This window comes from Oryzias latipes, chromosome 4 (genome assembly GCF_053564925.1).
Source record: "Oryzias latipes strain Hd-rR chromosome 4, Olatipes_Hd-rR_3.1".
Classification (NCBI taxonomy): domain Eukaryota; kingdom Metazoa; phylum Chordata; class Actinopteri; order Beloniformes; family Adrianichthyidae; genus Oryzias; species Oryzias latipes.
Window position 1 is genome coordinate 20,388,405 of NC_136240.1, and position 14,841 is coordinate 20,403,245.

General features: G+C 37.4%; 1 protein-coding gene across 1 annotated transcript in view; it reads right to left on the minus strand.

Annotated features, from left to right (window-relative positions):
• Positions 1-14,548, minus strand: part of gpc5b (glypican 5b) — a 53,784-nt gene extending 39,236 nt beyond the window's left edge. Inside the window, exons 1-7 of the mRNA XM_011474169.4 lie at positions 14,250-14,548; positions 12,723-12,884; positions 8,151-8,689; positions 6,775-6,957; positions 4,295-4,446; positions 4,098-4,157; positions 3,245-3,367 (exon numbers count right to left, since the gene is read on the minus strand). Coding sequence (XP_011472471.1) covers positions 3,245-3,367; positions 4,098-4,157; positions 4,295-4,446; positions 6,775-6,957; positions 8,151-8,689; positions 12,723-12,884; positions 14,250-14,427 — 1,397 coding nt within the window. The 5' untranslated portion in view covers positions 14,428-14,548. The remainder of the gene's footprint in view (positions 1-3,244; positions 3,368-4,097; positions 4,158-4,294; positions 4,447-6,774; positions 6,958-8,150; positions 8,690-12,722; positions 12,885-14,249) is intronic.
• Positions 14,549-14,841: the final 293 nt, after the last annotated feature.

Genomic DNA, 14,841 nt, shown 5'->3' on the forward strand with positions numbered 1-14,841 from the left:
CTTGAAAAATAGCACTTCTCTTGTGGAATATCAAGTCCAGTCCTTCCTTATTGTTAATATCCTTCCACCTCTCTCACTTGCACCGATATTTTAAAGTGCAGTGGGTCAAAGCTGAGAGGAGATAAACGGAGGTCTGAATAGAAGGATGGAGAGATGCATAGTTAAATGAATGAATGAAGGGGCAGATGACATATGAAAGAGAAAAGAAAATGTAAAGAGGTCAGGGAGCCCCAGACTGGCTGCTGTCCAAAACAGGCCAAAGCGCAGCATCTCTTCTCCGCCTGTGAAAAAAACTTCACCAAGCGCTTTACAAAGGATAACAAGTGTATTCAGCTGTGGGATTTCCAGATTCCTGGGGTTCGCTGATAACAGATATCATTCACAATTCTTCCATTAATTTGTTTTATACTGTAATTTTATAGTTTAAAATAAATTTGGTCACAAAATCAGAAATTCAAGTTTGTTCTGTTTCAGATTTTATACCCCCCTCCCACCCCCAAAAATGGTCCAATAATAATTAGAAATATTTCTTTCAGAGGATATTCTAACCAATGAGATATATAGGCTAGAGGTGCTACCCAACTTATTGTATGTTGATATGCAGGTTTACTGCTGTGCTACAATTGTACAAACAGAGCTTGAAAAACAAGAATTTGACTTTTCCCAGACAAATTCAATCAGATCAAACCAGTTGAGACAGTGACAGAGGGAAAAACACCAAACCTGGAAACAGTACATGAACTAAGAAAAGAGGCACAATCTTCAAACCTCTCTCATTTGATGTTATACAAAATTCTTCCACCAGTCTGTTTTTATGAACAAGACAAAAACCACAAAGTTAATATGGTTGTATAGTGAAAAAAAACCCACAGCCTCTGGGTAAGCAGAGGATCAACTAAAACTGTTAGTGACACATTAGAAAAGCAAAAAAGATTGGTTTGCAACAAGTGGGTTTTTAGAACACCAGGTGGAAAGCATCAAGTAGACAGTTGAAGTATCTTAAGGGTTTTGTTCAAAAGTGAGGAAAGCTTGAGTGTAGATTGGTACAGCGCCTGCAGTAAAACAGCCATTGTGAAGGTCTTTTAAAATGAAGGCGCCTACGCAAAGAAAAAGCTCTAGATTTATTCCATGATCTGTTCATTTTTAGGGTTTATGAATCACAACCAAAAGGACAAGAACCTAGATACAAGACATGGTGACTGGTAGAGATTTAAAAAAGATGAAAATCAACTAACTACTTGATAATGACTCCGGTTTTGTTTGCCTTGTACTTCATTTATAGGTTTGAATAGGAGTGACTGGTAAATGTATTAATGTAGTTGTACATAGGGTGAGGAAATCAATTAATAGAGGTGGAATGGGCATATGTTCTGAAAGTGATCTGGATACTTTCCAAAGAAAGAGTTTTAGGTGTGTCCCATCAGGCAAGTGGCCCGGGGGGAAAAAAACATTTTAGAAGGTCTTAAATAAATATATCTGGCCTTTACTAAGTCCTATGATTTTTACGACTTTCTTTTGGGTAATCTCTGCTCATTCATTCATCCATTTGCAAACTATTATTTTTATGCTTCTTTTTCAATGAAGTATGCATGACATTTGGTTGAGCCCAGTAGGAAACTGCAAACAAAAATATATTTGTTTCTTTTTTATTCGTGCAATTAAAATATGACAATTACCCAATAGAATTAAAGACCATAACATATTCCTGTGATATTGTCATGCCAGCTTCAGTCTTAACAACTAGAATAGCGAAATGAAAACAAACTAAAAAAGATTAAGATTGCGAAATAAAATTCTTTTTGGTATTTCTTTCCCCCCCCCCCAGAATAAATGTTTTTGATGCTAAATTGATCTTCTTTGACATAAACTCATGTTGTGCATCTCCTATGATTTTCTTGAGTATAATAAAAATATGGCAAAGCTTTTAGTCATATTGAAAAGATGACTGCATTTCATTGGTAACAAAGCCAGTTTGAGTAGAACATCCTTAAAGGACTAAACATCCCTTTTTAACAGCTCATAAAATGTTTATTATTAGTCCCATTTATCATAGAAAATTGGTTTACATGGAAGCCACACATTGTGTACATAGCTGCCTGTGTTTTGGATGAGCATGTGTGCAGTAGTCTGTCAAAAGTCTCAGTCCACATTCTGTGTGTATTTGAGGCGTGCAAGAATTGTATGAGCATGTAGTGTGCGAGTCCATTTGTCCTGTTACCACTTTAAGCTGCCAATGTAATCACCATGAGAAAGACACCGCCAACAAACCCTGTAACCTTAAAAACCTCATCCGCCGCCCCCCACCCCTGGCAAACACGAGGAGCCGCACTGAAACCCACAAATACGCCACTTTCATTTCCACTTAAAACTAAACATGCAAATAGAGTGAAGGATGATGGAGGATGTTTTTTCCCTGCAGTTTAAGAGACAAGAAGGTTGTAATTGAGACTATCAAAAAAAGCAGGGCTGGACCTTTAAAACACTTACAGGTGCACATTACTGGTTGCTCAGCAGTTTTCAGGCAAAAAAAAAAACATTCTGGGAAGCACAATTTGGAATTTCGCCATTATCCAATTTGCTAACCCTTTTTAATTGTGTCAACCAATACCAATAAGTATCCATTGTCCTTTTTTTAAGCATTTAACACCAAATCCAGACATAAAAAACAACACAAAATTCCACTGCAGGATTTACCACAATCACAATAAATACACTAAATAAATCAATAAACAGTAAATGAAGCTAACTGTAATTTCACTCAATGATCAACATGCTTTATTGCATGGTCACATCACCTTATTTATAACAAAAACTTAATATTTTTTTATTTTGAACATATAACTATAGGTTTTATTTTAAAACCCTGACCTGTTTCCTGTTTTTCTAGCTTGTTGTCGTGAAATTGACAGAGTCGACGGACTGGAAAGAGAACTCTTGCGTAAAGCTTGTATTGCAAAGGGACGGACGTCATAAACAGCCATGACAGAGGCAATGTAAGCCCTCCGATTGAGTAATGAACAATCTATTTTTATATAGCAACACAACAGAGACGCATCGCAGATGGACCAGTGTAAATCAGCCTTTAAAAAGTCAGATTTTTAAAACTACTTTGGCTATTATTTTATCATGCAATCAGATTTCCCTTTCTTACTTCAACCAATATGGATTTCTCCAAAAGTCTTCAGACTGCTTTTGATTAAAAAGTTCAGTACAAGAAAAATTTTAAGAAGGTGTTGCCACATACCTCTCTACAACATCTTGGCCGCTCCAGCATGTGTGTTGCTCAACTTCCATCTCACTTTCACAAAGCATCTCTGGTAACTCCGAAAAAAACCACTGGTACCGCTGGATAGAGCCCTCAAATTCCCTATAAGATAGAGTTGTCACAGCTGAATGCGAGGAAGAGTTGGAGGTGATACATGGTTTTGTTATTTATTGAGATCATCTGTTGCTGAAAACAGCATCATCATCACATAATAGGCTGTAAAGTGTGTCGTTACAAAAAAAATAAAAAGATCTCTCATGAGTCCAGAGGGCTCAAATATTTACAATATTTTTTTCACTGGGAATATTCTTAAATGCGTTTCACTACAGCAACTTTTAAACTTCCATTGGTTCATAAAAAGTTCCACTTAAACCTTTTTTTTTTAGCATCCAGTATTAATACTGACTGACTGAATTACTAAAAGAAAAAAAAAGGTGTGAAAATATACACAATGCATTAATTCCTTTGAAGTAACCAATGGTGGGACACTACGTGGTCATACAACAGAGAATTTCTTCCTCAACGAGTTTTTCAAGATTAAGTTTAAAAATATAAAACATATATTAGATAGAGAATTATGAAACTGAATCGTGGCATATGCTGATCTGAAGATTCAAACAAAAGACCATGTTTAAAATGTATTTTTTACTTTCTGTCTGTTTTCTGGATGTGAAATTATCTTAAACATGTATAATTCAATATTAACCTGGTTTTTGGTCTTCCTAAATTTAAATGCAACAAAATTGATAAACATATGTAATTAAAATTCTACTTTTTTTGTTTTGCTTTTAACATTTAGTGCTTTAGTGTAAAAAAATAAGACAAAACTTACCTTGACAGTTTTTTCAAGCTCCGGCTTTTACCCCCTCCTGAACTTTTAAGTGGTAAAGACCTACAAAAGAATCAACTTTAAAGTTTAATTTCAAATATATAAATCATTGTGTCCATGTGTCATCCCCAGTGCCTATTTTTTATCTTTTTGCCATGTTGCAAGGATAAAAGGGTAATCTAATATGCAAATGTACTCACTTTCTGGACTGCAAACTCTGCTGAAGGGAAGAAGGTGAAGTCACTTGTGACCTCTTAAAACTTGAAGTCTCACGAGTGGTTGTGTGCCAGTGTGATGAATGTTCAGTAGAGATCATGGGACCTGGCACCTGGGACCCACACACCTTTTCTACCTGTAAAAGTGGGGGCAGGTCTATTGTCTAGTGTATTTCAGTGTACAATCCACCATGTGATGTTCATCAAAAGACATTTAGCTGGATAATCATCTGTTTCATAAAAGTAAATGTACTGTAGTTGTAGAGTTAAATAGCTCATTCTTCTTTAACAGTTCTGGTACATCGCCTGTCCATCCTGGGAGAGGATCCCTCCTTCATGTGGACACCCCTGAGGTTTTTGCTTTGTTTTTTTCCTGGAATCAGTTTGCTTTAGGATCTTTTTCTTTCCGAGAAAGAGGGTCTAAGGCCAGGGATGGCAAATTTAGTTTAGCCTGTTTAGTTTAGTTTAGCAATCAGCTATTGTATTTTATAACTGATTTTATGTTTTGTACAATTAGTGAAGCCCGTTGAGACAACTGTGTTGTATTATCGGGCAATAGAAATAAAACTGAGTTGAATTTAATTAAATTAAAAATGTCCCTAGACCTTTACTATTCACAGATAACACTTTTTTTTCTTTAACTTTGTCAGGTTGTTGAGCACATTTTTTTCCCTCAAATATAATTTGACCTAAAAGATGTATTAATCACTCCAGACTCATACTGAGTCTCTCATATTAATGTTGCTTTTGAAAAATAGTTATCTAGTAACTGACTTTGCACATTAAGTCTATGTCCGATTTCCTTCCCTACTCCCTTACTACTAAAAAAAGCAATATACTGTAATGCAGGAATATCTGGAGCCTTGGATTTTAAAAGCAAGTCCGACACCATGCTCAATACTATTTTTTTAAACTGATTTCCCAAAGTAAAAACCTAATCAATATAAAGATTTTTGTTAATCCACTATGTTCTGATGATGAAAACTTGGATGGTTTTCAAAAAACTAAAATCCTTTTTTTTCAATTGAAAATCGTTTAAACGCAATGCATTGTGGTCTATTCACTAATCTAGTGTGCATCAATGCACACTGGTTTTTGCACAGAGACGTCTGCGAAATTTCTAGGGAACTGGATTTTGGAATTGTAGATTTGGAAAGGTTTACAAAATAGTAAATGCCTAAATAGTGTTCTCAGTAATGAGAGGTGAGGGAATTTGGACACAACTGAAGTTTATAGTGTAAACTCTCATTATAATGATTTGCCTAAATTAATATACAGTCATTGTTGTGTCTGTTTTTTTTATGAAAAACTGCAGTTTTATCTCCTGAACTGCTAATCTGAAACTCAACAGCAGCAAAACTAGTTGAATGTACATGTCATCTGTCACATTTAAATACATATAACAGAGATAGACTTGAAACACATTTCTCCAACTAAAATTAAAATCACAATTCTCTAAGTGGTCCCCAGCCATTTTCCGGCCACGGACTGGTGTAATGTCAGACTGGTACCGGTTGGGAACCACTGCTCTTACTGAAAATGCTTGAATCTCTCATAGACCCCTGCTGATCTTTAACCTCTTAAGATCCAAGCTACTATTTGAACTAACCCTCTACACATGTCCCCACAGGGTCCCAGTTAAGCAGAATTAACAACTTTAGTAGTATGACCTACAATGTGATGACCACGCATTGGTCCTAAGTAGTGAAAGTTTTTATTGTAAACAGGGCACACGATTACCTGAAGCTAAAAATACTTGAATGTTTCTGAGTTCTGAGTTCTCCCGACTTTAAGAAGTGGACTATGGAGTGTTAAAACAATCTGTAAAGTAGTCATTTCTACTAAGTCACAATTAGCTATGCAATGTTGCTTGTGTTTGTTTGTTTACCTCTAAGGAATCTACTCCTCTAAGCCTACCGTGTTCTTTGGGAGTTGGATAGTGGCTCTTTTCCTCCAACAGCGTGAGCATGCATGCATGTGTTGTGTGCCATCTGTTTGTCTACAGATTAGCCACAGAAACTTTCTCATCACTCGGACCAAACTGCATTCTGGGTATCGGTTGTCCCGCCAACCACAGTCTTTGTCTGGCACTGGATCTGCATTCACACTTGCATGCACATTTGCACAGACACACACAGACTGAGGAAACCCCAGTTTCCCTTAAGAATGAGGCTGTTTTTAGAACAGCTAGGTACAAGGCTTTTGTAAGAAGACCCAACTGCCAGGCTTTTAGAATCCCACAGCTTTTCTCACTCTGTCCAAAATCCTAATGACTTTATCATTAGGAGGATTCATGGCCTTCTACTTCTGAGATAGGCTTAGTCTGCTTCACATTTGATATTTTACAGGTTAAAGGAAACTTTTCTAAAATGCGTTTAATGTCTAATTTATATATAAAGAGTGCTAACAAAAAATAAATAAAATAAAGCAAAAAACATATTTGATCCCAATCTTATTTTACTTACCAGAGTTGTTATCCTGGGTCCATGCAGTTGGGCATGTAGAATAGCGTCATTAACGTGGTTTCGGACAGCTAAAAGAGCTAACTCCAAGCTGTTCTGATTGCTGCTAGTGGCTAAAGTACCAGACAACCGTTGTAGCAACACCACCATGCTGCTCCACGGTGCACCCAGCTCGGATACACCCAACTAGAAAAAGAAAAAAAAAGATAATTATAAGTGCAACAAAGATCAAATTTCCCACATAAGCAGTTATTTTCTCAGTTTCTTCCCCTGAACCCTTAGACGTCTCTGAACTCACTGGTGTACTTACCAATCACATCGGTTGTTTAACATAGAAATGACACTAACACCCCCCCATTAGTACAGTTTTCATTCAAAATAGAACATGAAAGTGTCAAAAATGTTCAGTTTTGACAATTTTGGTTTAAAACAAACATAACAAGAGTTATGGCACATAATAGTGGAACTTGCTGGAATTAATCCTTAGAACAGTGGATATAGATTAGAGAAGCTTTGCCTGGTTTTTTATTCATTTTTCACAAAGATTTGAATTTCTCTTTGCTTTTTTTCTGGGTTTAAACATTTTTATTTTGTATCTTCACGTTTGATCTGTGTCATATAACAAAAAAACCGTTTGTTCCTCATTATTGGGGGATTTTTGCTATTTAAAAATGACAAAATTTACTACTCAGAATTTACAGTAATAATAAATTCAGACAGTTTCCTTTGGACAGTTCATTGTGGAATTATTGTGTTATATCATGAAAAATATTTGTAATTAAAAAGAAAGAAGCTAAAAAGATGAATATTAATCATTGTCACAAAAAAAATTGTTTTAAAGATACATTATTAGAACAAATTGTAAAGTAGAAAAAAAGGCCCCTAATAAGGGTTAATGTTTTCTTTTTTTTACTTATTTTCTTTTCCAGGATCTTCACTTTTTAAAAAAAATCAATTTCCCTCTTTTGTACCACAAAGAAGTCACAGGTTTGTGGTTGCTGTTTAAAATGAAACATTTAAGTATTTCTACAAACACATTCATTCTCAAAAGTGCTACAAATTGATTGTGTTAAAGATCAGAGGTCATGTCATGATATATATTGAACTGCACTCACTTCAGTTTTTGAAAGTCAGAAAATGTGAGAAATGTCAGCTTGGTGTGAGTGTTGCACTTAAAACTCCCATTGTGATGGAGGCAAAAAAAAGAAGAATCAGGCAATCTGGAGATGCAAATACTAACTACCACTTGTTGTAAACTCTGTTACTGCATTGAGGTAAAATACAGCAAAACAATTCTACTTCAGCCAATCTAATATAAATGAAAACCTAAATTATACTATATACAGTGTCTATCAAGCAAAGAACTTTTGGATTCCTACCAGACATCCCCTCATTATGTTGATGCACAGTCCGGTACAGGGCCGAATCAGTGTCAGTCCTTTGCAGTGGGAACAGTACTGCATCCTCACTAAGGCCCGCCCACACTCTCTGGATAGCGTTGCCTTCTCCGTAGCATTTACAACTTCTCCAGCAAGTCTCAGCAGCTGACTTAGCGTTCGACCAGGTCTGAGTGCACGAGACAAGCTGCTGGTGAGGAGCCAGGGGTGGGGTCCAAATGGGCTTAGATCTTGCCGAGTCATCCGCAGGCAGTCATCGTGATTAGTGGAAGGGAAGGAACGCGATGTGTGGCCGAGCCCTGGGTTGAGTACACGCCGATACACCAGTGGGAAGAGATCATCGTAGAATCGGCGCACAGCAGTGTCCAGGGAGGAGTGTGGGTCTCCGGATAAGTGACGTTTGACGTCGCTAAAGAGTTGCAACACTAGAGGTCTAGAGTCGGATGCAAGAGTGGAGTAGGCACTGTCGAAGAGAGTGCTGGTCAGATCAGACGTGAAGGATACAAGCGAGTCAAAGGTCTCTGCAACGAGAGAATAAAAGAAAATGCAACTTTTGCATTATATCTTTTCAGCTAAACCTAAACATACATTGCAGCAATTTGAAAGCAGTAAATCAAAAGTTTTTTAAAAAGTTTCTCAAGCTGGATTTGTCCAACTATGAATTAAAAAGTTGCTACTCTTGGTAGTTTTTTTTTACTATAAAACTTTGATAAGCACCTAATCTTTTTCACTAGAACTGCAAAGACACATTATTATCAGACTTTTAACAAAAATATAGAATCTCACTGATCCACACACGCATATATTTGACTGTCTAGTAAATGAATATACATAAAGGGACAAAAACTTAAAGATATGTTTATGTCCTCTCCGACCTTGAACTAGCTTTTTGAACGCACATGAGCCAAAATAGCTTTTAACTTAATACATCTTTGAGCTCGTTGTCACTTCCCTGTTATCTTTAGATAGGTGCTAATGAGAAGCCCAATCCCATAATCCTCTGTTTCCTATATCCAATAAAAAGGACAGCAGCCTCTCAGAATCCATATGTCTATGACTGATGACAGTTGCCAAAAATATTTAAAAAGTGTGGTCAGTGTAAACCCATCCTGACATCCATCTTTGATTGTAAAAACTATTTATGATAGTAGCCAGTCGGTTGAACATAGGCTTTTAGTGGGACTTTATAAGATAACTTGTATGGTTTTTGTTTAGAGGAAATTGGTAGATCATTTTTGGCCTTATGACCTTAGAGCATCTTGTTTAACACAAGCTTTTTATGTGGGCCACATGAAGGCAGATGAGTTGGCTTCGGCAACAACAGAGCTCCTCGAACTGGCACTTCGTATGCGCAACTCTTGTGTTTGCATTTCCACGTCCGGGACATGGCAACCCAAATACAGCCAGCATCAAGTGACACTGCAAAGTCTCCCCACGTTGGGCCATGTGATATGCTCTTTACTCTCTGTGATTGGACAAAAGCCGCAGTGTGGAGGAGAGGGCACAAAGGTCTTCGAGTGCCGGGAGAAACACATGCAAGCATGCAGAAATATTTACTCGCACACATGCACACACGCCAAAGTAATCCCCCTGAGTGTAAATAGAGCCCGCAAACACTTGAAGCATGTCTAAGTTTCTCTAGTGGGTTTTAAGTAAGGGATCCTTTGAGACTCAGATCAGCTGTTGAGGAACGGGGGCTGTCCTGCACCTTTTTTATTATTTTAATTAAAAGCATATCTGTTTCAATTTGCCAGTAGGAACAAGTTTCATGCTTGTTTTTTTTCACTTGTCTTTGTGTGCCTATGCGGTAAACATAACAGGGTGTACCCTGTTTCTCACCCAGTGACAGCTGGGACAGACTCCAGCACACCCGTGACCCTGAGGAGGATTAGGCAGGCATAAAGAAATGGAAGGATGGAAAAAGCATTAACTCAGCTTCAGGACATTTTGGTTTTCGTTGCCCGTATGTTGAAGAACTCAACAGAAACACCTTTAGAAAAAAACTGTTAAAAGGCGAGAACAAAATTGTGCGTTTTCTAAGCTTTTTTAATTTGATACAAAAGGGATATAAATCACAAGCATATTAGACTATAATTTAATATTGTTGAGGGATTTTTGTTAAAAAAAAGTGTTGCAGTAAATTCTACTTTTCTCCCGGACATCGCTCCAGTTTTGGGCTTTGACCATTCGCTCTTTGTTCATGGTTGAATGGCATTAATTAAACCCATGGATGATTTAGCCACAAAAAATTATACTTTAATTCATTGGTTGGAGGAGGGAGTGGGAAAGGCAAAACAAAAATAAAAGCAGTTTTGTCGTATTTGTGTGCTTGGTTTCACCAAATTCACCATTCTCATAATCTGCCCGATGGTTGAGGAAGCACACAAGTCTCTCACACACATTTTTTCTCCACACCGCAGTGAATAGATGTGAGAGACAAGTGGACAAGCAGAGTATTCTTCCTTCTATTGAGAGAAGTCCGTTAGAGACCGGCTGTTGCCCTGGGCAACAACACTTTCCTGCGGATACGTACTGAATGTAAACAATCTTCATCCTTCGCTATCTCATTGGTCAAGAACAAAACCTGTTTATCGCAGTGACACAGAAAAACGAACAGAGAAAGAGAGCAGGGTGTCGTAACAGAGTTTTCCGCTGCTCTCTCTGAGAGTTTGCTCCCTCAAAGACTCAATCGGACATCGGTTGTTTGTTTGGCTAGCCACTGCGGCGCCTCACAAAATGAGCTGGCCTTGCACCACCACCCTGACACAAACTAGTTATTTCATGATGAACACACAAAGTGTGAATGACAGAGGGGCCACGGGCTCTTGACAAAACTGTTTAACTATCAAAACTGCAGCTGCTATTAAACCCTTTAAAGTGCCTGACAGGGATGCATATGACAGATCCTTCTTCTGTGAATGTAATATTACTGCAACATTTTATTGCATTTTTAAGGAATTTGGAAGTCTGTCATTATTTATTTTTCCTTGAAGAATTGGATGCAAAAAGCCATAACATAAAGTTTTTAGTTCCTATTTTCTTATGGCTATCAGTTTAGTTTAGAATTGGTTTTCGAGTTTGCTGGTACTACATAAATCAGTTCATACTGTGACAGATCAAAGATCTGCAGGAAGCAATCAGCTGGTGGAACTGTGGATCAGAACCAAACCCGGAGAATCTGCTTTTAGCTACAACGCTGCACAAAGATGGACACGTTTTAGTCCAAAATTAAAACTCGCACTCTGAAGCTACGTTCACACTGCCCTCAAACGACCACGTTCAATAAAAAGTCCACGTAAACGCGCATATATGTGCGTTTCAGATTTTTGCATTCAGAACTCTCTCGTTCCCTACGCACATTTTTAACCCTTGTGCTATCCTAGGCACTTTAACGTGCGCTGAACCTTTTTTCTTCAATGATTTGTGATCTTCACTGGTGTCCATTGATTACATGAAATCTTTCCACATTTATCCCCCTTTGTCATGGTAGGGAGAACACGTCAATGCAAGGGTGGGGTCATCTAGGATAGCACAAGGGTTAAGACCATTTTTGGCCTCTACATACTAGCAGTTGTTAACAGGATGTTACCTCAATGCTAACAGATATCACACATGCAGACTTAAAAAACACTGGAAAGAATTAAATAAACAAGAATGTGTGTGAAAATGTTTAGTCATGCAGGTCACTTTACCACAGGGTACTGTTCTTCGGGGCATCTGTACATGTGAATAATAATATATTGGTAAAGTTGAAACAATTGTTAAAGTCTTTTGCAGGAATTAAGCTACATTAACAACGCCCCTCGGCAAGGCACATTCAAGCAACCACTTTCAATGAAAAGTCTATGGAAATGCTTGTGAATGTGCACTTCAGGCTTCCATGTTTAAAACTCTGGTGTTAATGCATTGCTATCCAAGTTTTTACAACCGACCTCTACGTACAAAACACGCATTTAAAGTTAAACCGGTTGAACTTTGGCCAATCAGGGAGTCAGATTGAAAATTGATCATGACGGAGAAATTAAAAATTGTGGTTATTAGCAAGATTGGCAAGACTTGCACTGTGTTGACATTTTGCACCAAGAATCTTCTAAGAGCACGTTTATGCGCTAGTATTGGATAGCGGCAATCCAGTGTGAACACCATATGCCAAATGTGTGTTCAAATATGCGTGTTTAGCGCGTTCATGAATGCATGTCACATGCCTGTAGTGTCATGCTACGTTCACACCGCTTTCGGCAATGCACGTTAAAGTGACCACTTTCAATGAAAAGTGTATGCAAATATACAGATGTGTGCATTTCAGGCTTCAAATCAAATCTGTCATGTTCACATGTTGCATTGTGACCGTAGCATTATGTTTACGTTGCTGTTTTTGGTTCTTTTGTCATTTTTCTTCTGTAATCTTATTTTATCTTAATGTGTATAAAAAGTGCAATATAAATTAAACAACTTTAACTTAAAAAATATTGTTGATATTTGCTTCATAAGCTAAAACGTTGTCTGTAGAAGGATTAGAAGAATAATAAAAACAGATTCAACATGTTGTTTTACCTTGGTAGGCCTTCGTGTGTCCAGCAATCAGATACTTGAGCTCAAAACTGTACGAGCGCATCTTCTGCTGCGTTTCAGTGCGAACTGCAGTCATGTAGCTGTCCTCCATCTTACCGGTACAGCAGGTGGGTCCCGGGTGGGAACATAATCGGAGGGACTCTCCTGTAAAAATATGAAAAAATACAAAACAGAGCCAATCAATGTTCTCTCCCCATGAATGTTTCAAAAACCTTCAAGCTCTGACAAAGTATTACTCAAATTATAACAATGTTTTTTTTAACATCATATTTGATCACCTATGAATGACATGAATCAATTTGAAAGGATTAAGGGAAATTCTAGTATATCTTGATGCTGCTTTTGCAGGTGATGTTTTTTGTCACTCTTTACACTTTGGAAAAGTCGTGGCGCCAAGCAGATGAAGGAGATCAGTGGAGAGCAGAAATGAGTGAATGCACAGCGGAGTTATGCTGACACCACTGCAGACCTGTCAAACTTTAAGTTCTCCTGTTTAGAAGTGTTTGTCAGAACAGTCCTCAAAGATAACATATCTTGCACTTACTTTTTAGCAACAACATTGTAAACATTTATCCTGTTTTTTTGTTTGTTTTTTTTTGGCAAAAACATAATAACTCAAAGCTTTCAGCTGAAAAAAATGCATTATGTAAAATTGATCAAATCAAATTGGGAACCAACTATACATTTTGATCATTCTTTTTGTTACTTGAAAACTTGTGCAACTTTGATTCCTTATAGACAGCTGTTGTACTTTAATCTTCAGATGGATCTGATATTTCCAAATTAAGAGCTTTAGGAGACTTTTGTGCAAACGTTAAGGATTATTATTAGTATAAAAGCTATAATAAAACAACAATTACTTTTTAAATGTGTATCATAAATATTGTTTCTGTAATAACCTTTATGAATCCCTAGAAAATCTGCATTTTGAATCCCGAATAACTGACAAGACTGAACACAAAATTCTTTGAAGGACTCAGATTGAACTTTCAGGACATTTTGGATCTACACTAACACAAACAAACAAATAAACAAAACTATCTTCCTTGCACTTTTGAAGGATTTATGTTTGCACCACATATGATGCTTAAATCTGAAAAATATCTCAGTATTTACGTAGCAAAAATAGCTTTAAAAACTTTTTCTATTTTATTTTTCCTTTAAAGAAAATAAATAATTTAGATAATACGAAGAAAACAGTTATATTTCTAAACTAAAACAAGGAAATCAGGTCAAAGGTATGAAAGTTGTCTTACTTTACTGTGACAAACCTATAAAGCTTAAAGTCAGTTTCTTTATTTTTGAAAAATAATAACATAAAATAAAAAGAAAGTCTAACAAATATTTGTTTTTATTTTTTCTAATTAAGTCTGAATGGATGGAGCACTGATTGCCATATATACTCTACTAGAAGAAAAAAGTAATTAAAAACATAAGCTTAACGAAAGAGTTATCTGTTAAATTCAAACTAAATAGCCACATTTATTGTTTTCTTTATAAACTTCTGACCTGTTCCGGGCCTGTCCGGTACAAGCTCCACCGGGCCGATCTGGCGCATCATGTAGGCCGTCTTCACCTCATGGCAGCCGCCTGCATCGGCTGCTCTGCCGCTGGCCTCCTGGAGGCACGAGAAGCCCAGGAGGATCAGCCAACACAGGTCCGCGTTCTGGGATCCTGCGCGGAACATCGCCACATGTCAATCGGACGATGGTCGAGCGCGGTGCGGATGAATTCCCTGAGAGTCCCGCCGCGAGCGTTTGGAGAGTTTCATGTGCAGCGCGCGCCCCTTCTCCTCTTCGTCACCCCCACTCCTCCCCCCTCACTGCGCCTCAATTAGGCAACTTGATTAATATGTGAACTTGGACAACTTGAACTCATGTTAAACAGTTGTTAGCACTTATCAGTGGTGTATGGATGGATCATGGCAAAATAGTTTGGAAAAACGTTCAGACATGATTAAACAAAGTTGCTGACCTGTTAATTATGCTGTTCATATGTTGACGTAATTTCAACAAATGTTTGGAATTTTTTTAAAGAAAATGTTGAAATACAAAATATCCTTTTCACCATAACACATATAACACCTCACTCAGGAAAGAAC